General features: G+C 45.3%; 1 protein-coding gene across 4 annotated transcripts in view; it reads right to left on the bottom strand.

Moving 5' to 3' along the window:
* asap1b (ArfGAP with SH3 domain, ankyrin repeat and PH domain 1b) overlaps positions 1-27,547 on the bottom strand; it is a 52,175-nt gene that overhangs the window by 8,873 nt on the left and 15,755 nt on the right. For 3 of the 4 annotated variants that reach the window (XM_056433744.1, XM_056433742.1, XM_056433743.1), the window contains exons 2-20: positions 24,241-24,313; positions 21,701-21,846; positions 19,435-19,509; positions 18,937-18,986; positions 18,591-18,720; positions 14,151-14,236; positions 12,028-12,103; positions 11,140-11,226; positions 10,170-10,270; positions 9,962-10,031; positions 7,535-7,622; positions 7,254-7,302; positions 5,426-5,592; positions 3,265-3,398; positions 2,941-3,032; positions 2,671-2,857; positions 1,628-1,713; positions 442-557; positions 292-359 (exon numbers count right to left, since the gene is read on the bottom strand). In XM_056433744.1, the coding sequence (XP_056289719.1) occupies positions 292-359; positions 442-557; positions 1,628-1,713; positions 2,671-2,857; positions 2,941-3,032; positions 3,265-3,398; positions 5,426-5,592; positions 7,254-7,302; positions 7,535-7,622; positions 9,962-10,031; positions 10,170-10,270; positions 11,140-11,226; positions 12,028-12,103; positions 14,151-14,236; positions 18,591-18,720; positions 18,937-18,986; positions 19,435-19,509; positions 21,701-21,846; positions 24,241-24,313 (1,881 nt within the window). The other variant, XM_056433745.1, reaches the window with a different exon arrangement.

Genomic DNA, 27,547 nt, shown 5'->3' with positions numbered 1-27,547 from the left:
TATTTTTATCTGCAGGGTCATACTAGCGTTAATAATGACCATACATCAACAATTACTTCCACTCTGCTGTCACTGTTGCTCGAGGCTGCAGCCAAACCTTTGACTGCCATCTAGTGTTCTGAATAATCTGCCAGATAACATGTTCAATCAACCACAAACATCTTTTCTCCGCAACCTTTTTGTTTTATTCAATCAGTCGCCCCGTATTCTTTGCGATTATGTATTTTTCTTGAGAGCGTTCAACTCCACTGCGGTGTCCAACGGCCGCCAGCTGGGCGTTCTTGTACTCACTGCCTCCTCACACTGAGGGTTCCTCAGTCGCCTGGCAACATCCAGCGCCGTCTCTCCGTTCTGATTGGCTGAAGGGAGAGGATGGACGATCAACAGTTAAGAGTCTGGGTGCGTGCATACGGACGGCGTCAATGTGAGGAAGTGACTCACTGATATCAGTGGCCGGCTTGCCCCTCAGGAGCAACTTGAGGCACTCGGGCTTCTCGAACATGCTGCAGTAATGAAGGGCCGTGTTCCCCCACTCCGTCTGCTTATCCAGGTTACCGCTGGGAGAGGAAACACACACACACACACACACACACAGGCACACACACACACACACACACACAGACAGTCAGGACACAGGTTACATGCCTCAGGGTGTTTTCCACAGTCTTGCCGCTTCAGGTCGAAGTGTTATTATTACCCAGCGTGAGAGGAAACAGGATCTTATCTTTTTCCTTTATAATCTGCCGTTTGTGAAGAAAAAAAACGTCTCTCCAAACATTTTAGGAACCAAGATTTAACCGAGAGATGTATTGAATACCCCTTTCTCTTAGAATTAAATGTGTGAAAGTACTGGATGGTTAGATATATAATTTAAGGTTATTCAGATACTGATTTAAGTTGATTAGGAATCGTTTTTATTCTTATTTAAGTTTGCTATGAATTCTTGAGGAATTGTGATAAAACATTCTGTTTGGTTTAATTTTTTATGTTTAATGTTTCACTTCTGTACATGAGCCATATTGTCTGTTGTGTTAATGTGGGTATGTTGTGTGTATACGTGTGTTTGACTGTACGTGTGTGGATGAATCGACAAAACTAGCGCTAATGGGGATTTTAATAAAAGGAAAGAATTGTGAGCAAATTAAATAACTCATAAAAAGAAACACACATCTCTTGTCGCTCTCAGGAAGGGGCGAGAGAATTATGTAAAATAATGAGGGCCGAGCATGACGTCGCGTGAGCGCGGCTATTCATTAAGAAGAGGGCTCCACGTCTTGTGTGTGCAGTCGGAGCAGTGGTGGGTAAACAATTGAAAAGAGAGGAATAAATTAAGGCAGGGAACAAGTGCTTGACCCATTTCTGTTTGCCTTGTGGGAATCAGAAGCTGAGCTGTGCAGCGCTAAGCTTTCCTCTGCACTTCCACTGCGTTCAGGACCGGCGGACGCAGAGAACAAGAAAGACTCGCAGCAGACAGACGCACGGCGTTCGATGCTCCGCGTCTGCATAAAAAACAGTCGTTTGCTCCATCAGCGAGCTGTAAAGCGCTGATGTGTTCAGAGACACTTTGGAGGCTATTTAACCAAACTCCCTATTCTATTCTTAGCGAAAAAGAGTCTTCAAAATGTACCTGTTCTGCACGAGGAAGTCCACCAAGTGCAGAGAGGTCTGGTCAGCAGTCCGTACAGAGTAGTGCAGTGCCGTCTCCCCGGATTCCTGCAGGGGGCCATCAAACACAGCACAGACGCCACGGTGAGACTCTCTCCGGCAGCATCCATTCTGTATTCTCTCCCTCTCTGTGACTCTTTCAGCCTTTAAACAAGCTGCAGTAAACAAAATGGCTCCTAAAACAAGACTTCAGCCGGCTTGAAGGTGGAGATTTGCACATTTCCTGCGAGTTATCCCGCAATAATTTCAATGTAAATAATAAAAAACTAAACTAAATGTTATTTCTTTGGACGCGGCATCAAAGGAGAGAGATGAAGGAATAGACATGGGGGAGTGAGGAACATATGTGCTGTATATTTGGTGGCATCTATAGGGTAGAGTGAGGGCTGTATGTGGCCATGCAGGGAGGGGGGGGGGGGGATGACACTGTGCCGTCAGCAGCCATTCAGATGCACTGACAACAGCAGATCAGACTTCGGTGAGTCAGACAGCAGCAGCTCCTTCTGTCAACAAACGACATCCTCTGTTATTCCGCGGCTGCAACGTACACTTCATTTTTCATAACCGCCACCATGTCTGCGTCTGTGTTATAAAACCGTGACCCATTTATGTCAGATTAAGTCCGATCACCCGTGTTGTTGTTTTCCGGCTCGGCATCTCCACCGTCCACCGCTTGTTACGAACGCGACCAAAACAGAGCAACTAAGAGCGGATACTGGACTTGCATCCTTCAGGCGACCAGACACATGGCTCTAAATAAATGCTATGAATAACAAGTTTGCCATATAAAGTTAAAAAAGAATATGTCAATATGGTGTTCACAACTTGTTTCTGCTGCCCCCAGATGGCCAAAACAGTTACTGCAGGTACCTTCTGGAGCAGAGATGTCAATCTTGCCGATAAATAAAATCATCAAACGAAAATCATCTGCATGACCAGATATCGCGTGAGGCAAGTGAGTACATATGTTCTTTTGATATGGGAGATATTTGATTGAGGACTCACCGGTCCAACCTCTGGGAGCGGCTCCATCAGTTCAACCCCCTCTGCGTAGACCTGGATGAGGGACAGCAGATCCCTGGACTGAACCGCCTCAAACAGGTCGATCATTTTAGCCGACGCGGACGTACACGTCTTCCTAGCATACTTGTGGTCCACATACTTAGCGTTGATGAACTCCTTCCTCACAGTCCTGTGGCGGAGAAGAGGAATTCAGCTGTTTGGATATTCACCAGAGACGGATGTCAGGCAGCGTTGTGTCCAGAGCGTACTTACATGTCACTGGATGGAGTGGGCTTTGGTGAAGGGGAGGTGAGGTTTCCCTCCATGATCTCATTGAAACTACTGTTGCCTACATTCTTGGCCAGCTGGTGGAGAACGAAGAGAAAGTCTGCATTAGATCCCATTCACAGCATTTGGATGCTCCCTGAGGCAGATGAGCACATGGCCTCTGGGAGCTTGAGAGTTCTGCTCTCTGCAGCATTTCCACTACTCTTTCATTATTTCTAATATTTCACTGAAGATGAAAATAGTAAAGGGCGTGGACTGCTCCCTCTAAGCAGCTATCTATTCTCTTGGTAGAGCCTTTCTCTGACTCACCAAGAGTTCTGAAGTTCCCAGCTTGTCGAGCTCCATGGACTGGATGCGAGAGATGTGGACTCCCATCTCGCGGTGGATGCCGGAGCACTCGATGCAGGTCAGGATCCCCAGGTTGGTGGACAGCCACTTCGGATCTACAGACACAGACAATATGAGACAAGGTCATCGACAGTATATTTGGTTGCTGCTGTAGTCAGCGGGATCACAAGTGGATGGACAGATGCTGCAAGAACACTGTTAGAAATTGGATAAACGCCTCAGATATAAGCCTAAAGTGAATATCAAATAACAGATTTGGATTTAAGTAGCGCCAGGTAGCACTGGAAGCTCCACATTGCAGAAAGAAGTGCCAGAAATCATGCAAATAAATGTCAGTAAAAATTCAACTCAAGTCCAGCCTGGAACATCACACACATCTCTCCCGTCAACCATCAACTAAATGCCCGAAAATTGTATTTTAGTCTCAACACGCAGGATGTGTTTCAGCAGTAAACTCCATCTTTCCCTTTCCTCTCAGTGCTGTGTGTCTGTGAGGTATTCTGGTCCTTTAAGGCTTCTGTCAGGAGGGAAATTGTTTTCTCAGCGTCACCTGCATTTGATTTATTCCTGTATGATTGTAAAACTGGGGGAGAGAAAAAATGTGGAGCCTTGACAGAAGCTATGAATCTTACTTTAAAACCACTGAGGCACCAATGTTGAACGTTTTTAATACATATAGTGCTATAAAACTCATTTATACCAGTGACTGTCCGAACGTGATGCAACACTTTCTAAATTGAGATGGCTTTCTGTGGGAATAAAAAAAGGAAAATAAACTAAACAAAAATTAGGTAAACTTCTCATGTAAAATAATTTTACCTGAAAAAAAACTATTTTAGCTGAAGAGACGGGTGAATTTTTACACATAACCCTTGCTTTTAAAATAACTTTAAATGAATGAACATGTCTTGACTCCGCAGACCTTTCAGACCACTAGACTGTCGTAAAACAGTGACCTCGTGTGACATCATACTGCAGGAGGCAGCTACAGCCCCGTTGCGCAACCTCCTGCCAATCGAATGGCGCGGGCACGCGGTGAGTCACCGCCCTCTGAACCGCCGCCGCTGACCGCCGTCCCGTTCTGATGCAATCTGGGAGATTTAAGCGAGCTTCAAAAGCTTTGTTGGTGTTGAGCTGTGAGGGATGTTCTGTCTGGGTCTGACAAATGAACTCGGAGGCAGCTCGACAAACGAATGAGTCATACGCTGAGACACAGGCGGGGGGAGGGGGGAGCTGCGTCGTATAGGGGGAGATCCTGGGAGAGTATCAAATGAGATGGAGTTGTCCTCCTTCTCCTGAGACCAGAGGGAACAAAGATGTGACCTTGGAGCGTCATTACGACGACCTTTCAACCGCCGAGTAACAGTAATGCTATTGGTTGAGAAAGGGGAACCAGGTCAGAGCACTTGATCAAGGAAAACAGGAAGCTGGGATTAAACTCCACATCTGGAACACGTGTTAGACTGAGACCATGGACGCGACTGGAGGAGGCAACACAAGCACACACACATGACAAACTACCCCCACCTTGCGGGGGTCGACAGAGCGCTTGTGTGACTTATGTAAGAATCTGATGTCATGATGTTGTTTCTCAAAGAGGACAATTTTTTTTTTTTAACCCTCAGAGCATAAAGTCCTCCAGTCGGTGGTTTGGTGAGCTGCCGTGTGTGTGCGTGTGTGTGTGCTGACAAAGAGTGTGTGTGATTGTGTGTGTGTGTGTGTGTGGGGGGGCTAAGTGTCCGAGGGCCTGAATGTCTACACTACTCCTGAGTGCTGAGTCCTTGCTTCCTAATGTGGGGGAGGATCCGGATCGGGTTGTGTCCTGAAAGCTAACAACGCTTGTACACACACACACACACACACGCGTTTGTTGAAGGCTGCAGGAGGATTTGTAGCTTGTTCAGTTCCCGTCGAAACTGAAGGACATCTAGTTCAAGGCAGCCGTGACATCGCAAAGAAATCCGGATGCGTGTGCGCTTTCAAACATTTGTCCACAGCAAAGTAAAAAGGAAAACGCTGACGCGAGCGTTCACCAAGGAGAGGGTTGACTCAGCACAAAGCAGGAGGAGGATGTGTACGCGTGGAGCCTCTGTGGACACACACGCACGGCAGCAGTACACACCTGAGGCGCCGCAGTCGCAGCAGACTTCGTTGCCCGGCATGCGCAGCACGTCTTCTATGATGGCTTTAGTCAGATCGTCTAAACCGTCCTCGCCGCCGCCGCTCTGCTCGCCGCGGAACGCCATGTGCAGGGCCTCCTCCTTACTGTTGGTCAGCACCGAGATCCAGCTGCACAAGGGATCGCATCATTGCTGGTGTTAGATGCACACAAGGCTTTTTTATCTGTCATGAATTCACAGAGTTATTTCACCGAGAGCTAACATGAAGAGTCTACAGCTGCAACTGCACAAATATATTGATTATCAAGTCAGATAATTGATAAGTCTATGAAATGGCAAAATAAATAAATCAGAGAAACAGCTGCTATTTTTATCTTTAAAAAAAGATGCTTGTATTTATATCTACTTGGAACACACACACACACACACACACACACACACAGCGATGTAGCTGCCTTTAAAACTTGGCTTCCTGTCGCTCTCTAGAACCAACAACAAGTCTAACCAATGACGGCCCTCACACACACGCACACACACACACACACCTACACACACACACTGGGCTTCCTCTGCCATTGTCACGCGCCCCCGTCTGCAGAGGCCAGACAGGAAGTGCCCCTCTACACCAATGTGTTGTCAGATTGTCTGTTTTTCCTTTCTGTGTGAAGGAGATATTTCCATCCACAGATGCGTAGGTGTACAGATGCCGAGCCGAAGCGGTTGCGTGTTTTCTTATATTATGCAGAACAATATAGCTCCAATTGAGGGGGAGCATGATTGCACCAAGCAGGAGCCCGATGGAATACTAAATATTTCATGGAGAATCCCGTGAAGCTGCTGAAGCTGCTGCGGTCGGAGGTGCGTGACAGAAGCGGCGGTGAGGAGCAGCGGGATGGATCCCAGAGGACACCGAGGAACGGCGTTCACCGTCAGTGACAACACGCGAGACCCACAACAGAAAAGAGCCTCAGCTCAAAGTGTGTCTCAAGAGAGGTTCCAGGTCTTTTTTTCCGAGAATATTTTTGAAATCCACAATCCTTGAGAAGCTCAAACAAAACCTTGAAATGCCGATATTAGCTCCATATTTGAATTAGCACGACACGAAATTCCAAAGAAGTGCAAAATGTCGAACGAGTTGCATTTCTTTCCCGATGTTTTCAGTGACAGTTGATGCAGAGCAGCAGCTCATGATGTATAATACATTTACTACCACCCTAAAGTCACTGACCCTCATATATTATTTTGGGAAAATCGTCCAGAAATATAACAATGTTCCGTTTGCACTTCTTCCTCGTCAAAACCTGGCGCCTCCATTACCCACAATGCCACTGAACCGCATACAGTTCAGTCGAAGACAGTAGAAACAACAAGTAGGAAACGACGCGAGTCGCTGACATCTTTCCAGATAAACTTACACAAAAATGATTTAAATTGCTTTGTCCAATCAGACGTTAGCCCCGTGGATGACCTATTTTACTAAGTGTATTTTCATCTACTCACACGACAACAAGCCAGGTGTGGTAATCCCAAACATGTATGACTCATTGTTTCACTTAAGATGATTATACTTCAAGAATAACTTTACGATAAAATAACATTGTTCACTTTGATGTAAAACCTAAATCAGACGTGTTCGTATATGTTAGTTAAGAAGGAAAAAGCGTACATGAAACTTAACGGTGCTGTTTGATAAACAATACAACGTGTGTTGCATTACTACAATCGGAGTAATATGTGTCTGTGCATGTGTGGGACTTACACTGTAACTCAAACCGTAAGGAATCATGATAAATGCTCCTTTGTGTCACAGTGTCACTTATAAAGACTCACATGACAAACTCCTGTTCATCTTCAGCTTGGAAATGATATGTCCGGTTATCTGTTGAATACAGGAATGACGTTCAGTAAGTAAATGTCTTATCTTGCATTTCAACAGACAGCGTGCAGGAAATGACTCAAATCACTCGTCTGTGTGGCACCTGTTGGACATGCAGTCTAATAACAGTCTGTCACACTTCCACAGATTCATTTGTCCTTGATGTTTAGAAAACAGCAGGAATTCCCCGACTGTCTCACGCTAACGTGCAGGCGACTAATCCAGTGAAACTCACGGGAAATGAGATCAAAGCACTTCCTGTCCTCAGAACTGGGCTTCACCTGGCAGGTGAGCAGGTTGAGTTTGACCGGCTGCCTGTTGGACTGCGGAGAATCAACACATTGAGGGTCACACAGGAAATATGCAATCACAAAAAATATATTTACAATATTAATGAGTTATTGTTGTTTCCATGGATTTAATGTCAGAAAATCTATGACAACAATAATTTAAAACGGAAAGAATCATCACATTAAAGAGGCTGGAACCAGCTAATCTTTAGCATTTTGATCAGCTACATGCTCCAAACTGTCCAAAATATCAAATGGACACAAATATAAAACAGAGAAAAGTAGAAAATATAATAATTAAGTAAAACATTTGTGTCATAAAGGATTAACATGCTCAAAAAAATTCACAAAACGACTGTAGAATTGTGTCAACTTGTGCATCTATTATTCAGCAATATGGCTGCGATCCAAATAGAAACCTCAGGAATTGTAATCTTCACATAATTAAAGCCACAGAGTTGTGTGAACTCTCTGGTCCCCATTCATAAAGTGGACTGGCTGGCTGTGTACTGTAGTAATGGGCCCAGTTGGCACACTGGTGGGGGAGGGGCCAGGACACGTGCTAATGAAATGCTAACAGGCTGTGAATGAGCCGTGGAGCTCGGCTGGCCTGCTGGCATCCCGCCATGCCAACGAGAGTCACCGAGAGTTCAGCTGCCACCGGAGCCGGAGGAAACGAGGTGATCCTAAGCTCTCGAATAACTACGGCGAGCAGACGGAAAGGGCAAAGATTAAGCTCAGCGGAACCGAGGGGAACCTTTCATATTGGATCGGAGACGAGCGCTTCCCCTGAGCGATGTCATCGTGTGAGTGAAGTCTCACACCCGAAAACTATGAAAACATGAGACCGATACAAACTCGTGGACACATCGGTCATTAATATGCACGGAGCTCATCTTCCCCGCCTTGTTACAACCAGTGACTTCCCCCGGTGTACCGTCTCCACCGGCTCACTGACGTTTCTCAACTGTCCCGGACCTTAAACGTTAACGTCAACATGAATAAAACACCGTTAGCTTGAAGCCACCGTCTGGGATCAAACAAGTAACAGACGGAACCAAAAATATGAACTGTCATCACTCACTTGAGATGAAAAGACTGATTTAATAAAGACCGATGTGGCTAAATACTAAATGTTGTAGTTTGTCCCAAAAGATGTAACACTGGCCGTTTTTTATTTTAAATATATGAAGATTTTTCAGCAATAGCTCGAAGTTCAGAACAACAAACCGGGCTTTCATAGATACATTTGACTGTAGATTAGAGTTTAAGTTCAAAGACCTTTTCAGAGACGATCCCCCTGAGAACGTGGAGACCGATGTTGACAAGAGCAGCTTTAACTCAGATTAGTACCGTAACGTTGATTGCAAGTCTTGCGTTCATAAAAGTAGGCCAACAAATAATAAATTAGCCATTATAACCATGTTTAAGCTAGCTCGTAGCTACGAGCTACGAGCTACAAGCGCGACAGTCTGATATCCGTTTTGTGTCAGTGCTCCATGTGAACGGCTATTACAGGGAATACGACCAAAGAGGTTTTTAATGTTGTCATTGTCAATCGTCGTTTTGTGCTTCTTTTTATTCAAAGTATCGGTTCAGGCACCGGTATCGTTTTAAAAGTACCGGTTTAGCACCGGTAGCGGGGAAAAAACCCAAACGATACCCATCCCTAACGATGACAAACTAAACACTCGGCATGTCGGGAAGGTTCATCTGAGTCAGAGCCGACAACGAGGAGCGACTAATCCTATGAGATCAGATAGATTTAAAGGGTTTTTAAACCGCAACTATTTATTCTTGGCCTCCATCCTCGAGTGTCGAGCAGCTACAACAAACCTTAGCTTCACCTCCCTTTTTAAACCGCAACGATATAAATCAAGAAAATCTCAGTTTAAATGACATTTCATCAACCAAGATGAGCGTCTGACGAAACCCCCCGCTACTGCTCGGCTTTGCGCCGAACGCAATTAATTTGTTAAGATTCCTGCCGGCCGCACTGGAGACGCACTGGAGCTGCTGCAGCGGCACGAGAGAGGAGAGCGCGGCCCGCAGACGTGCCAGCGTCGACGGTGCCGCTCGCACTCGCTCCGAGATGAGTCACCGAGGCGCAGCAGGCGGAGAGAGGGGGTGGGCGGGAGGCGGGGGGGGGGGGGGGGTTGCCATGACAACCCATCTATGTCAATCCCACTCTGGCAGCCTCCAGACTGAGAGAGCCCAACACAACCTCCCCGCATGACGTTCTCCCTTTGATCCCGTCAGTGTGAGTGTGTGTGTGACGGTGGTCCTCACTTCCTATGTTAATTTACCCGGTCCTCGGTCCGATGCCCACGCGGGGGTGTGTGTGAGTGTGTGTGTGTGTGTGTTGAACTCACTGTGGCATGAGAGATGGTGAGCATGCCCCCCTTCACTGAGCACTGCCTCCTCTGCCACACCTTCCTCAGCCTGTGAAGGGATGGATGGAGGGAGGAGCATTAGGAGAGGACTTGTCATGTCTTTTTTGTTCCTGTGAATTTGAACGCAACGTGAACGGCGCTCTGCAGCGTCTTCTCTCCTTTCTTTCGTTCCGTGTCTGCAGCTTACCCGTCACTCTTCTTCAGCAGGTAGCCTTTCTTCTCACAGCCAAACTCCTTGTTCCCCTGCAGCTGGTGCATGCTGTAGCCCCCCTGCTTACTCTGCGAGTCCTGTGCGAATGCACACAATACCAATGTTTACCACACGGGGTGTCGCGAGACGCTGCCGAGGGACATGCGACGCGGACGCAAACGCACGACACGACTCATCCTCCAGCATCCAGGCGCAGGCTGTCTTCTCAGAACCACAGTGCTAACGGGGACATTCATAAAGGCATGCTCTGACGCCTCTAAAGGGCCACACCACTCGACCGGCAGGCGGACGACGGACTGATGCCAGCATGCTCGACATGCACCAGGACTTACTCTTCTCGACTTGATTCCAGACGGGCAGAAGGCAGAAGAGGGGAGATAGAGGGGAGAGGTGTGAAAGATACAGCTGCGGTGCAGGCGGTGAGTGTGGAGGAAGAACAAAAAAAAGAAGTGTCCCGCCCGCCCACGTGCCCGACCCAAACAACAACCTCAACAACAGTGACTTCAACTCTCTAAATGTCGTAGGTGCCGTGAATTAAAGGAGCTAAGGGAGGTGGACATGACAATGTGAACGACTGGAACGATTGTGTCGTGCAGAGAAGTGAATGTGTGAAAACGCCCGTACGGACACAGCAGACCACGTTTAGAAGTAAGTCCCGGGATGGGTTCTTTTAAGTCGGGCAGTGAGTGGCTCTCCACTGAGCGGCCAGTGAGGCACAACACTGGTGACCAGCAAAGCCGACCACACACTGGCTACCAGCATGGTACAGCACTGGGCACTCGGTAGTGGCCAGAGTGAGAGGAGGTTTCTAACAGCGTGTCTGCGTGGCACCTGGAGCAATGCTTCTGGGGAACCAGGCGCCGTGTGTGTGGCCCTGTGTGTCTGGCTTTGGGCTGGGCCTTGTTCAGAATTACACCTGCTACACGTTTACATGTGACCGGCCTACCTCCTTCTGGTCCAGCTGGAGGGAGGACTTGATCAGATCCCGCAGGGCAGTCAGCTGCTTCTTCTCCTCATCCTGAGTCTGCTTGATCTGGAGGGAGAACAAATGCTTTACCAGCTGCCTTTGTGTGCGTCGCACTCGTAAAAATACCTCCCATCAAACCTGAAATAAACCTCTCCATTTACAAATATACTTTCTATTCAGAAAAGCGAAGGCTCTCACTCACTGCGCCTTTTCCCCCCAGGCATTAACAAACATCCCAAAACACGGTTTTAAAAGGCGCCGGCTCACAGAGCAGAGAGCGGCGGTCCCACAGGAGATCCACAAACGGCCCAGATTGCTCCCGAGTGTCAGGTTTTTGTGAGAGAGTGAGGACCTGAAGGCGTTACCGTCTTTGCATATGTGAGGTTTTTATAGTTTCCAGGAGATTCTGAGTCGTGACAGGTGCTGCCGATGTGCTACTTTCCCCTCTGATAAAAACTGCAGGAATATTCAAGGCTGATAAAGCCGCTGCTTCGGGGGGGAAAGCATCGCAGCGCTGTAAATAAGAAATGTTGGTGAGGAGTCAGCGAAGGCTCGTCTTTCTCAAAAGTTTGGCGGTGCTGAATTTGCTATTCTGAGCACAGCCTAACTTTATATTTCCCAAAAACGTAGTATGACGCATGTCATCTTGGCACTTTATTCCAGTAATATATTTTAGGGCTCGTGCAATTACTTTTATTGGGATCACAGACTGTACTAAGTGTGCGTCGTCATTCTCGACCTTGAAAACAGTCATCGGAAGTGGACCTTGATTTGTGAATTTATAGATTGAATTCAGAAAGATTTTTTTTTTTAAAGGTAAACGTGTGTCCATAAACACAGAGCAGCTTTGTACATAAAGATATTTACGTTGTAGAGATCCGCCGCGAGCTTCTCGATGTACTGCTTCAGCTTATCGGCTGTCTTCAAGCCATCTTGGAAGAAACTGGAGAACAAAAAAAAGGTGCGATGTGAATCTCATTGACATTAACATGCATTGGAAGACATGTGAGAGACAAGTGGTCCAATTTTTAGGTAATTACAACTTGGCAAATGTCAGGCGTGCTGCTTTTGGCCACTGTGAAGGTCAGGCGGAGAGAGGAGATTGGTGCAGTTTATGTTTAATGTATAGCTCGGCTCCCCCCTGGCGCCTTGGGCTCTTGGCACAGGAATGGCAGCTGGCCGCGGCCGCTGCAGATTTGCAGAGGTGCTTAGCACATCCTGAAATCCATCACGGATCTGTCAGCGCGGCACACCGCGATGCAGCGCCGCCGCCGCCGCAAATCACCGCTAATGACCTCTTTCTCTCCGCCTCACGTCCATCTCTCCCTTCCTCTGCTCATTACTTCCTCCGGTACATCTCCCTCCTTGGCTTGTTTTCTTTTAATATGCGCCCACGTCTCTCCTCCCACTCCCTGCAGAGCGTATAGTTTGCTGATGCTGCAGGTGAATGACTCAGCCATGTTGACCCGCGATATAGTTCTGAATGTATTTACCGTTACCTGTCACAACACGGTCGTGAGAACATGGCGCCCATCACCCCTGTTGTCTAGATCAGGGCAATGTGGCCTCAGGCAAGACGATGAATGATGTTTATTGGGGAGAGGAACGGGAGACTCTGACATCTTTGCAGAAAACCTCTCAAATGAGCAGAGGAAGCAGCTCACTAGAAATAGGTGCTCTCGCAAACTGCCTAGCAACAGCCCGCTGCCGTCTCTGCTGCATTGATACGCATACAGCAATTTAATTATGCTAGTGAGGACTGGTTTGGCTGGAGAAGTCGTGTGTCTGGAGAAGTTAGATAATAAATCGAAATTCAATGACAAGCAACACACTTTAACTGTCAATAAACGATGATTTTAGATCATTTCTGTTGCATTGAAGATTTTTTGGTTAAGCTGTCGGGATCTCACCCCCGACGGCTGCGTTTGAAATGACACCCTAACATAGTGCCAACTAAACACTGAAGTTACCTCCAGTAATACTTCTCTGCAACACGTCACGATCCACGATGCCAAGCGAATATGGAATATAAATTGTTTCTCACAAATGTAAATCATATTTTCCAAGATTATTTTCAGGCAAATTAAAATGATTACATATTGGACATTATAGCATTTATACAAATAACTGAACTTCACAGCCACTCTTCATCATTCGTAATTTTTTTTATCTTACAGTTTGACTTTTACCATCTACCTCCCCACCTCGCTTTTGACAGTCTGAGGAGCCGCAATGCATTGTGGGGCGGTTAAATATGTCCAGTAAACTAAACTTGCTAATCTCGTGTACATTCGGGCATTTCTACACTCTACGTCACTCCATGAATCCACACACTGTGCAGTCGGAACGCACTACACACTCGTACTTAGTATGAATAGTAGGCAATGGTGACAGTTGTGTAAGAGCCCATGTTTCCTCGGGCTTCGCTGACAAATACCCACATTTCCCAGTAATCGCTGTCCTTAATTTGCTGACTCGGTGCTTCAGATGGTACGAATTATAATGTTTTCTCCTTTCTCGCTGCGAGCAGTCTCCCTCGTCCCTCTGCTCCTCATCGGTTCCTTTTATGCTTCTGAACCATCTCCGCTGCAGCTTCTCCATCCATCAATGCCCCGGGTTGAACGGATTAAAAAAGGGGGAAGTATATTGTTTTGTCCCGGTGTTATGACAGGACCTAGCAACAGCCAGAGAGAATCCGTCGTTCCCTCGCAGAGCGCTGTGAGCTGCGGCTCGGAGGACGCCCACTTATTTACCTGGCAGAATGGAGCTGTATGATGACATGTGCATATTTATGAGGGGTTTATATACACGACGGTGCACCCTCGAGATCTGTGAATCATACAGGGGATAAAAACATTTGACATCAAGAGCGGCAAAGAAGGAGAGAGAGATGTGCCACCGGTTTGGAGGTGCGTTACTAAAGGGCGAGTGAAGCACACGACAGGGGAGCGTCACGCATTCGCGTTCAGGGGGATTAAGGGGGTACTTACTTGCACTGTGCGTGGTAATACTTAATCAGGTTCTGGAGGAGGTCCACTCCTTTCTTGGTCTTGATCTCATTTACTTTGATCAGGTACTGCAAAGCAAAGAGAGGTGCAGAGTTCAGCTCACAGTTGAAAGTCAGAACGAGAGCTCACCATCCAGTGTGCCTTGATCTAAATAAAGTTACAAAAGGATGATGACGAGGAATATTTTTCACATTAGCATCATAAAAAGAGAATAGCCCCCAGAAGAAGTGCTTTGTCGAGTGTCTGCTCAGTCAGGCTGTCCGGGGAGTATTCAGACGGGGCTCCCACCAAACAAACAAATAAAACATCATCTTAATCTAAAATAATCCCACAGCACGGGGATTTTACAAACACACACAGCTAAAGACAATTTCCAGCTCCAACATGTAATCTGTGACTCAAAAGCTCTCCGAAGCTTCTGACGCCAACGTACAGTTTAAATTTGCTCTTCGTGTCACGTGTGTATGCACGCATGTGCTGTCTCTGTCTCTGGCTGACGGAGCCTGTTGGATGGGAGATTATCCACATTTTGTCTGAGCCCAGTGTGGGTCCGGTGTTTCGGAGAGCGCTGGCGCATGAGCGCGTTTGCACCCTTTTGTGTGAATGCGTGGCATCGCCGGCGTGTCCGCGCGGCACACAGTGCAGCCTGCCGAGCCCGGCCTTCCCTCACGGAAATGTGTGAGAGAGTGAGAGCATCCTGTAATATGGTGATTGAGTAACATGGAGGGAGGGAGAGAGGGAGAGAGGGAGGGAGCGTGAGAGCGTGAAAGCGAGAGAGTGCACGCACACAGAGAGAATGAGGTTCAGTGGGATGAACAGATTGTAGAGACGACTGCAGCGACTGTCCCGCGCACCACGATGACTGATGATTGAGGAAATCTCTGATGTTTGTGATTAGCCGAGCTCCTCTTTGTGTTGGTAGAGTATATTATACGACCTTTAGAAGAAAAAGCTTTTGGTTTACAGGTAAATCATATTACAAAACACTGAACTAGGTCAGATTAGTCGATATTCAATGTGCAAGATGGATAACAGCACATGTCGTTTTTACACTGCAGTATCAAAACAAAGCTGCAAACAGCAATGATTTACACATTTAAAAAAATATTTCTTCATTAATTCAAACTAATTAGAATTAGTCAAAATGCAATTTCTTGATCGTTTTAAAATATATATTTTTAATCCACCCAGAACCCAAAGACATCTTCACATCTGGAAAACGGTATATCTTAGTAAAAAGCAGTCTTTTTTTCTGGAACATGAATTGAGTAATTTAGCGTAAATCAAGGAACTTTGTCACATTGAAAAGTCTTCGGCTCACCAACTCTTATTGGAGTTGGTTCGACAGCTCTGAGGCTCAACAGCAATGACTAAATAAAGCATTAGCTGGTGAGATATCTGGCTTTAGAAACTCATTCTTTTTGGCCTGAACACAGAACTCCACTTGGCCTGAAACTATCACATCATATATGCACAGAAGCAAGTCAATTACGCTCCTATAATCGAACCTTTAATGCTTTTTTAAGGCGATTCCAAACCACAGTGTCATCTAACTGCCGTTTACAGTGAGGCTGCGTCAGTAACAAGCGGCCTTTTGTTTGACGTTTCTACCCGGCAACAACCAACAGGCACTCATGCAGCGCTGTGAGGACACAACAAATCAGTCAGAGCACAAACATGCAACGCTCTGCATAGGATGAGAAATAAAAAATCAAATGAGGGCTTGAGGCAGCGAATGCAAGAGGAAGTCAGTGCTAATATATTACGTGGGAGTAACAATTGGTTTTTGGCACCCGGCATCAACTGGAGGCGGGCTACAACAACGGATAATACAAAGTGTTGAGCCGGTCTTCAGTAATCCTCACAATATTACAAGTTTAGCTTCAAACGTGATTGCTTGAAAAGGGGAAATCGACTTGATATTTTATTTCGGCCATGTTTTGTTTTTTTAAACCCGAATGGACCAGGAGGGGATTTAAACCGTGCCGAAGGGTTGAAGGGCAGAGACGTGAGGCAAAGATACTACGCTAGGTAAAAGGGAAAGGTGCATGCTGGAGTTACTGCAGTGTAACACGATACACATGTTTTTAGATACAGCGGAACTAAAGTCACCAACAGAATCATAGAAAGAGACGCTGCTGATAATGAAATAAAAGCTATCTTCAGTATCTTCGGGTCACATGCAAACAGGAACCACATTTACATAAAAATACAGGAAGCTGTCTTTATCTTTAGCTATATGAAATACAGGTGAAATGTAATAAAAGTGCTTGCTTCTCCAAACACTTTGCCAAACTGGTTTGAACATAACAACCAACCAACTTTGCATTTCTAGGAGGGGCACACATCATTTAGAGATGAGGGCTCCATGATGGATGCCAGGAGATTCACACTCTGACTATCCACAGGAAAAGGAGTATACAACTCTTGAGACAATTGATGTATGGTCTCATGTGTCGACTGGACAAATCTGAGAACTGTATAGTAGAGGCTCTGGTCAACCCTCTAAAGAGCTGCTATCGATTTACTTCGAACATAAGACGACATTGGCACAAAAGTCCTCATACTTTTTAATGAACTGTATCCTGTATGTTGTATCTTCTTGTTTTCTCTCTTTTTTATATAGTTGTATGTCTGCTATTTTATATGGAACTTGGCGTCTGAAATAAAGAATAAATAAATAAAAATAAAAATCCAGAATAACTTTCGCGGATTTTCTCTTAATCCACAACACTGCCCATCAACCAAAGCCGTTCTTTGTGTTTCGTGCTCTCATTCAAACATTAGCAATGCTAGAAGGCGAAACCAGGATGGTGGACACATGACACCTGCACAAAGTCTGCATGCAGTACAGCCTCCCAGAGCTGCGAGCACGGCTGCAGTCTTCTTTCTGTTTGTTTCCACTCCTATCTGCTCCCCCTTGTCCCGTGTTTCGCACTTTCTGGAAATCATCACATGTCCGTAACCCTAATCAAACACCAGGTCCGCGGCAGAGTAAGAAGTGTGAACACAGGTGGAAACTGTGGGCAAGGGAACACCTGGTGAGTCACCGTGAGACGAGGGCGGATCGGCATCGCAGGGCACAAAAGGGCTGCGGCGGGTTCTGGACTGAATAATTGACACGACCAACAGCAGTGCAACAGCCATTGGGTCCATTATGTAATTTGAGTAAAGAATCCTCGCAGGGTAAAACAGAACAAGGCGTCGGCCTCACCGCCCACCACGAGAGAGGCTTTCTGGCGTGCGAGTGAGCTCTAACTGTTTGTTCCGGTTCTCTCGGGCACATAAAGACCTCACATTTATTTTACACTTTTATTCTGACAGTCAGTTCTTGAATATTCGTCTTTGAGCTTTGATACCAGAGACAACTCAAACAGTGTCACAGCATGCGTTGATGAAGTTTATAGAAATAGAGAAACATCTGAAAAACACTTAAAAGTACGAGCTGCTCAAATATCTGTATTAGTATTTAGTATTGTGTTTTATTTGAATCTTTTATTTTTATTAATGCTTTAATGTGCACCCGCTGCTGTGAGCCTGAAATTTCCCCATTGTGGCACTAATAAAGGAATATCTTATTTTATCTTATCTTATATCTGACGTGTATACATTAAGTGTCCTGAGATGTTTTGGGTTGTATTTTCTAAATCATATCCCCTGAAAACACAGATTCTAGTGCTGAGGCCGACAGCTGTACATACCGTGTTCATGAATTGATGTATTTTTCGGGGCTGCTGTAATCCCAACATGTGAAGCTGCACACGTTTTAAAGATATTCTACAAATTATTCAAACCATCCGAGAGAAAAAAATAATCTCAAGCTTAAAGTCCTGTGAAAATTCTGCTTCTGAAGAAGACTTTACATACATGCACGTATAGGATTTTAAGAAGTGGGTGTTCAGACCACAAATAGCGCGTGCGTTGGTGGGTTTGCGTTGCTACGGGTGTCCATAAGAAGATGAAGTACGATCCAGGAATGTTGGTTCTGGGGGACGGACCATGATGAGTTTGAAGGCTTGAATGCAAAACCACGGCATGAAATGACAGCATTTCACACATCTGGATTATCATGAAGAAAATCAATCTAATATCTCCATCTTCTACCATCTAATCACGTCTAACAATGCCAGAGACATTTTTTTTTTTAAAGCAAAGTAACCCACCAGAAATTCCCCACAGGGTTCAACTGTCATTTTTTTGTCATTGGAATTTATTTGTTGTTCAAAGGAAATTTTAGGATTTACAATGAGACAGCAGCATAAAAGGAGATGTTTAGACAGCACATTGCTTTACTGTGGGGATTTAACCTCTGACCTGCCCGTTAAAAAGGCTTGGCCAATGGCTGGGCCTCTGTGATGCTTGATTGCTGCTGAGGAGGCAAACCTAAAAGGTCCTAAACTGTAGCTCCATTTTACAACCTACCTCGCACATCTGGAGCTGAAAGAGACGCCTCTCCTTCTCCATCTCCTCGGCGATTTCCGCCCCGGTGATCTCGGTGCGGATCATTCCGTGTTGCTTGGCGTGCTCTCGCTTCTCCTTCTCGATCTTTGTACTGACACGGAGAAGACGATAATTACAAGTCTGATTTGACATCGTGCATGCAGGTTTGTTGTTCTGCATCGTGTGCAAAAAAAATCTTCTGGAGTGCGTAAGAAAAAAAAAAATGTGCGCCATCCACAGCGTTTGATCCATTATTCATCAACTCTGAAATGAGCTGCATGGTGCACATGTGTTGGATGAGAACAGTAGGCTTTAATTATCCACTTACAACTTGGCCTCGTAGTCCTTCCATGCTTTGTCGAAGGGCTTCTTGATGTCCTGCAGAAACACACGGGGGACAAGCATCAGCAAACTACAAAGGGGTCACGGCGGGGACGGAGGTATTTTGCAGAGTTGGATCGCGACCAGTTCCGACAAATGCTTCACTCCGCTCACTATTTATGCCCCGGACGGCCAGCGAGCGACCGCGTCTCTTCTCGGACCCAGAACATCGACGGTTCGTGACCCGGTTACCCGCCTCAAGTGCAACACAAAGGCAGTGTTTACTTGTGAAAGATTTACAGCTTGAGCTTTTAAACAGAGTGTCTCCGGTCTCTTCTCGCTTACGTGAAACATACAGAGGTGAAGAGAGAGATGTGCTGAGCAGGCATTTATTTTCCACCGTCCCGCTGTTTGGCGATTCCACGGGGATGCGGGTGTGCCGGAGTCAAGGGGATCCAGAGGAAAAAAATGTGAGGGAAATAAACAGTTTTACAGTGACTCTTACCCCTTTCACGCCTTTCAAATCGCCCTTCAGTAGCGAGTCCAGGGTGAAGATCACATTGTGGCTGAGGCTCTGGAGCTGCAAGAGGACAAACAGAGAGCACAGAGAGCTGCAGAATACACAACTAACATATCATAACACAGGTAAACGGATTTAAAGAGATTTACACCATCTTGCTCACCCTAAATGTGTATTTATTAGCAGCTGGAAATAGTGCCCAATAAAAGTTGGTTTAGTGATACTGAAAACTATATTGCTCGCCTTTCAAAAAAAAAAATCGAAATATATCGTAGTGACCCATTTTTAAAGCTACCATGAGGAACTTTTATTGTGTGTTGATTTTGGCGGCCCCTGTGGCTAAAAGAGGTCGTGTTTTCTCAGTCCCTCTAGAACAGGGGTGTCGAACTCATTTTCACCGTGGGCCACATCAGCATCATGGCTGCCCTCTTAAAGGGCCGGAAACACTTTATAAACTCCTCGAACATATTATTAAATAACTCTCTTTGCATTTGATTATTTGAGTGTAGAAATATTGCCACATAAATCCATTTAATTTGAAACCTTCAAAATAAAAGCACGGGAAATTGTTCTTCACAATTTCTTTAAGAAAAGGGGATCACATGTCTTTCAAGCTGTCAGGGTCTACATAAAATGATGCGGCGGGCCGGATTTGGCCCGCGGGCCTTGTGTTTGACACCTTTGCTCTAGAAAATCTCTCATTTTACTGCCGCCGCTCGAGCAGGAGAAGAGAATCCTTCTTGACGGATATCTTATTATCGTGGGCCGCTTTTTTACAGGAATTGTTCAACACTGAAAGATAGAACGCATAGTTTTGGTTTATATATGGGATTTGTTGACCATAATAAAAATAGAGAATAACGGCAGCCTTGTCCTTCACGCTCATGCCTGCCGGCTAAAGAAATCAGCAACATAAAAGTTAAAGGCAACAGCTCGGCTTGCCAGAGTTATGCTCAGCAGCTCTAACCATTAGGAGCAGCAAGGTCATTTACAACACTACTAAGTATTTAAGTCCCTGTTGTTGTTGTTGGCCAAATCTACACGGGTCAAGGAAGTAAACTTTGCTTAATGGGCGGTAATGTGCTTCTTAAGTGCCCGTCTTGCATATGGCCAGTGTCAGAATCAATCCGGTACTGGCCGGCTGCCGGTGTGCTCTAACAGCCAATCCTGGAAGTATTCACCCTCTCTTCTAGTAAACGGAGAGAAAAAAGAGTAAATACCGAGTGAGAAAGATGATGAAAAGCCGGAGAAATGTGTCCGTAAAATCCTTCGATTTAAGTCGATACCACATGTAGGACATCGAGGACGAGCACTATTCGTCAATTCTCATTTGGAGTGCATGCGCATACCAGCGGCCCTCGGGGCGCCGTTATTGAAGTCTAAAAAAAAATCACTCAATAAAACGCTTTCAAATGGAAAACAAGAGTTAGGAGACAGAACCAAAAAGAAGAGAGAGACAAAGAGAGGAATGAGTGGAGGTCATTTGACTTTTTTTGCAATATGCAGGTAGCGCCAACAGGTGGGTGGTTTAGAAAAGTGTATGGACACACACACACACACACACACACACACACACACACACACACGTTCCTGGTGCAGCTAAGTGTATTTATGGAGTCTAATCTCGCTGTCAGCCACACAGGAAGAGAGGGAGAGAGCCGGACTGGCTCTTCCTCCAACAACAATCACTCACAGAGGATTCAAACAGGACACATTATTCAACACAAACGTCAGGGGAAATCCACGGCAGGAAGATAAGAGCCTCGACGGGGGAAAGACACACAAAGCTTTGGAGGTAGATTTAGCCGCGGTCAGCGATGTTGTCCGACCGCGATGACGCGTCTGACTGTGTCAGCACATTTGATACCGTCTTTAAAGTGTAGAGATTGATGAACTGGTCGGCGCGAACGCCTCATATCATTACATTTATTCTATTGCAGACTTTTCACCTTCTCCACCTAATTTAAACCCTAATCCTAATCTTAAACGTAAACCCAAATCCTAAACCCCTTACAGAAGTGAAGACAGGAAAAGAAATATATAGAATTTGACTCTTGCTATCCACGTGTGGAAAAGTGCACACACACACACACACACACACACACACACACACACACACACACACACACACACACACACACACACACACACACACACACACACACACACACACACACACACATGCAGAGCAGTCTGTGGGAGACGCTCTTCATTTGAAGGACCTTGAGGAGCGCTGGCTGGCTGAACTCACCAGGTTCTTCAGCAGCGCAGACAGCTCCTTGGTGAGGGAGGAGAACTTGACAAAAGCCGTTCCCAGGTCGGGGTTGTCACGGCTGATGAAGTTGCTGCCAAATTTGTCCAGAGCCTGAGTGTAGTTCTCTTCATTCTGGACGTGGTCTGAGTTGGAAACAGAGAAGAAGAAAATCAGACGCCTGGTGAGTTCATCTGCCCTAAAGTCTGACGATGAGCCTTATGAGTCTTTGCAAAGTCCTCATCGGGATATCCTGCAGGCCATTATCAAACCTCCAGACTTTGCATGACCAATCCGACGTGTGCCCGAAGCGCCGAATAGTGACGGAGAACCAAGAGTTGGCATTACGTGTCCAGTCAGATTCATAATCCGGTTTGAAACCTTTCCTCTGATCCGATAGTGTCACCGGAACCGTTGACGCCATCAACCTGTGAGCGAGGACCTTCACCTACGTATAGTTCAGTGGTGAAGTTGACTCTATGCAAGTCTCACGGAGCTTTACAACTCGACCAGGAGAATCCCAAACGCCAACGTGGGGAAACCAGAACATGTGACGGAAACATTTCAGAGATAAACCATCCATTGTTCTAAACACATGGAACAAACAGGCTGGTAGATCTTCCGAGAACTCGTAGTTGTGTTCACGATAACACAGATGTGGTGGAAATAATCAACAAATCCCACAATGCAAAGTTCTGCTTTCATCAGCGCATCGACACAAGCGACACAATAACAGACACGTGTGACCTTGACCCGTGAGTTGTGATCAGAGAAACGGAGCTGAGACCTTTTGACGGCAGTGAGTCATCTTCATGCACAGCACATGTCGGCATAACGCGATGCGGGGGTCTCTGGGACCCTGCAGGAGCCGCCAGCCAAACAGCCGCATTCATCTGTCCTTGTGGTGTAGTGAGTGATGGGGGGAGGAGGGGGGTGGGGGTGATGTTCATACGGTTGACAAGGAGCATGTAGAGCTGCAGACTGGAGACTCAGACACCACCCGAACAGCGCTGCAGTGACCGCTGAGGACAAAGAGGTCAGGACCTCTGTGTTTTCATTTTATCTCGGCCAGAAAAAGAATTACTTGTTAAACTAGAATGGGCACTCGGTAGAGCGCATACCTTCGCATATCACAAGATTGGGCATTGACTTATGAACATTTTGGCATTAGTTGCATGCCAATTGGATAAATATTGACCGTGCTGTGGTAAAAAGAAGATTTTGACCTTTCCATGACCTTGAGCTTTGACCCGATTGATCCCAAAATCTAATCAAATGGTCCCGGATAATAACCAATCATCCCACCAAATTTCATGCGATTCAAGAAGATTTTGACCGTTTCGTGACCTTGACCTTTGACCCGATCAATCCCAAAATCTAATCAAATGGTCCCCGGATAATAACCAATCAACCCACCAAATTTCATGCGATTCGGTTTAAAACTTTTTGGGTTATGCGAGGAACACGCATACAAATAAATAAATAAATACACGGCGATCAAAACATAACATTCCGCATTTTCAATGCGAAGGTAATTTAGGGTTCAGTTTATGGTGAGCAGTTTTTTTCTGCAACTGTTATTTCATGAATTTTACTTTCAGGAAAAAACCTCTCTATATAGTAGTTTGTATTCGTAGTGGTGGCGTCCAGCTTTTCTTTACTATATTACATGACTGCTGATTCAAACCCAACGTTTCCTGCTGCTTGGAGTGCTCCGTGATATCAAATCCCGGGAGCTCAGACGTGAGGCAAAAAGATCAATTCTTGACTTTATTACGTCGACACATGTTCGTTTGGCTGCACAGCAAACAGATATTGCTCTTCAGTTGTATTCCTCTCAAAGTAGCTGGTAGTCGAGTGATGTCATTACCGTCAGTAACTACGGGCGTCTCCAAATCAACCAGGACGGAAATCATGAGGATTATAACTTTTGGGCTGCTGTGTTTCTAACGTCCTGGCTACGGCCCCGAGTCCAACTATTCATTATATTTGCAAGAAGTACAAACATCCCACTCTCGTTTCTATTTTTAGATCACAGTATTCCTCTCACTGTAACTACATCAAACCAAAGTAACTCACTATTATATGACTGATAAGACGCTCGACTAAAGAGTTGTTACAGTTGTTTTCGTGACTTTCTCATCCAGAGAGTTAAAACGGGAGTAAAGTCAACTCTTCTGTGGAGAACAAACAAACTTTTTTTTTGTGGGATCTGAAACTGTCAATTTACAGGGAGGAGGCGTCTCTCAGAGGTATCCAGTGGAAAGTTACTGAGGATCGTGTCACAGCCCTACGAACACAACACACTCAGGTGTTGCTTTCAGGGACAGACGGAAAACACACACACAAAACACCATCTGTCCCACAAAAGAATTTTTTTTTAAAGCAATGCTCATTTATTATTAAAGGTAATAAAGACATCAGGCGCTCTCCTGCGGGTTTTTTTTCTTTGTTTATCTTTGAAAAGAGTTGTGAGCACAAACCCAACAATCAGCTGCAGCACATTGGGGCGCGTTCCATTTAGAAACAGACTGTCTCACCTTGTCCTGAATTGTAGATGGCCTTCACAGACTTCTTCACTTTCTGCAGGGACGTCCGGTCCTGGTCCAGCCCCTGAGAACAGAGAAGAGGAGAGGACGCTCTTAACACCTCTGAATCGCTTTTTTTAAACAAACTGGACACATTCTTGTGAAAGGACAGTTACGACAGGTCAAAAGAACAACAATATGTGCTCGGTGTTTTAAAGCATGCGTACTCCATGAAGCTCGTGTGGACATGCTCACAGCACAGTGCTTGACCTGAATGTGGCATACATCATCATTTCACTGCTGCCTGTTGGAGCAAAGCCTTTGTCCTCTCCAATAGGTAAAATAAATGGGCAGGAGATCGGATTTTGTAACAGTCAGGCGCTTTATTACATTTATTCACATTGAAATATTTAAATACTGGAAAAAAAATAAACTCTGCCGCTGACCTATTGTTAGTGGGAGCTGGAGTATCTGTCTCACTGCCTTGCAAAGTTTAGAGATTAATGCTCAAGAGTTCAGCATCCAAAGCACCCGGGAGTTAAAATAATGACCAATACCAACATTTAAAAAACCCTTCAAAGCTGCCGTCGATCATAACACCAGAGGTTACTCATTCAACGATGATGCGTATTCATATTTAGGAGAAAAGCCTGCAGAGACATTTCAGACAAAGCCAATGCTTGTGTGACCCTTGAACTGATTTTCTCGTCACACGCCACAGAGGAAAAAACACAAGGAAAATTCATCATCGTAGACTTCATTCGCCGAGAAGAAAAACTCATCGTGCGCTCCTGTTATTGCTGAGCTCACTCCCTGCCAGAGAAAATATCCACTGCATCTGATGTTGCACCACATTGGAGCACATCTCTCCCGTTGCGCGGTTTCACGTGTGGCCTGCAGCCCAAACACGAGTACATTTTATTCAAAGGAGAGTTTTATGTCTTCGTCTTTATCAGTCTAATAATTATCTTCTTCAAACAACTGGTTGCCTTTCATTTTCATTACAGCACCGCATCCCCCCATTACCTCATCGGTGTAACACACTCTCCAAATCTCTTTATTGCACACTTATTTTATTTTTTATAGACGTGAAATGTTTTTGTTGCCGTTTTATTTGAACTTCATCTAAATCTTAAAAAAACTTTAAATATTATCTTGAAATAATAAAAGAAACAATAAGGGTGTCTGACAGTCACTCGATTACATGTTTGGTGATAGTTTGAACCATTTGAAATACTCTACTAATATTTATTTATTTATTTAAGAAATGTCTTCTAATATGCTGAGACATTCTCTGTCCATTCTTACAAGCACATGATGCTGTTATTAATCAAAAACCTTTTTCAATTTGACCATATCCATTAAATCTAGTGACATCATTGGAGCATGCGAACACAGCACCTTCTCCTTCATTACATTTCTAGCAGTTATTTTCTTGTGGTATCTTTCTGATTACTATGTGTGATCACGGTGTGATGAAATGAGAGGAAGATGTTTATTTGTTGGGGGAATATGGGAATAAAATGCAACAGGACCCTCCTGACCTGAAGAATGGAGAATGCAGCAATATTAAAGTCGAGCATTAATTCTAGCTGTGAGACACATTTTTATCCCTCTAAATATATATAAATCTATATTTCTCTCTCTCTCTCTATATATATATATATTTCTATATTTCTCTCTATATATATATATGTATATATATATATTTCTATATTTCTCTCTATATATATATGGATATATATATATTTCTATATTTCTCTCTCTCTATATATATATATATAAATATATAAACATATATATATATATAGAGAGAGAGAGACATTTATTTATTTATATATATATATATATATATAAAATAATCATACTATGGCCGTCTGTGTGACATCCATTATAATTTCATCTAGTGCAGGAAAAGCTGAGATAATTGGGAGCCGAGTCAAGCTCAGAATAAGTGCACAGCAAAACAAACGCACACCGGAACGACCCGTCGTGAGCCATCATTGCCGTTTTTTTACCATAATTTATTCCGACAGCACAATCATTTCACATCCAGTTCACCTTAACCAGAGGGACTGTAACCATAACTCTGCCGCGTCTGCTCGTAATAGATGAATAACACCAGCGAAAACAGAAAACACCGGTACGTCAAGGTCAGGCGGTTAAGAGCAGAAGCACGCGCAACAGAGGGCTTGATTAAATTTCACAACATAATTAAGCCATCCTTGGCCCCCCCTGGACAGTTTTACATGGCTCTTCCCCAATTATGGCAGAAGTAGTTTGCCGCGGCGGGGCCCTTTCTGCCAGGGCCGAGCCCTTTGACCCCCCCCCTCCTCCAAACAGACTCCGCTGCCCTCTGACTCCCCACAATGCCTCATTATTTATCCCTGTGCCTGTGTGGCTCAACAGTGACCCACACAGGCTTGTGCCAAGATTTTAAAAAGTCCATCGTAAAAAAGGATCTTGACCAGTCTTGTCTCTGTATATGACATCATCTTTATAATGAAAACCTTCTGATCATCGGGAAATGAGGAAATGATGAAATGATGAAAGAGCGCAACACTTGAGGTCACCGAGGAGGTGACCCCTGCTCTCCGACAACAGGAGTGAGGTGCCTCTCGATGGGAATCACCGAGTTATCCTCAGAGGCCATTTTATGAGTTTCTTTTATTTTGAAGACGCTACCAAAGGCCACGGGTTAGTGACTGAACTACGAATCATTCAACAAAGTGAATGATCAGCAGACTTTGTTTGCACGGCGTTCCTTTCGTCACGGCAGTGAGTCGGAGGGGACTCCATCTCAATGATGAGACACGTCGTGCATTAGTCACGCATTAGATCCCCGTTAAAGCGGACACATTTACTCACCGGACGCGTTTTCCTCGCCTCTTTGCGACACACGAAACCCCGCCCCCGGCCGCGCAGCTCGAATCAGTGTGCACTTTGAACGCCTCCGAAGTGAATCTGTGATTATTCAGATGGCGTGTGCCGATTAGGACGAAGAGCACGAAACGGAGGCCGAGCGGGCGGGCCGAGACTTCTGTGGCGCTCGTGTTGAGAGCAACTGGCGACGCCACCCAAGGGTCACCCGTCATCCCCTCTGTCTGTGCTCGTAATTACATGTTCATCCGCAACATTAACGCGCTCGCACAGATTCACTTTCTCACCCCATTCAGATGTTGGTCAAAGTCTCATTTAGTGAACGCTTCACACCGCGTCAGATTACACGGCCGGGGACATTCATTCCAGGCCTCCGGGAAATGTTTTAACGACGATAAACAAGAAATAAATCTGAGCTATTTCAGTCGCGAATGTGAGG

Source organism: Pseudoliparis swirei, chromosome 16, assembly GCF_029220125.1.
Source record: "Pseudoliparis swirei isolate HS2019 ecotype Mariana Trench chromosome 16, NWPU_hadal_v1, whole genome shotgun sequence".
Classification (NCBI taxonomy): Eukaryota; Metazoa; Chordata; class Actinopteri; order Perciformes; family Liparidae; genus Pseudoliparis; species Pseudoliparis swirei.
The sequence above is the reverse complement of the archived record's forward strand: the minus strand, read 5'-3'. Positions and strand labels throughout refer to the sequence as shown.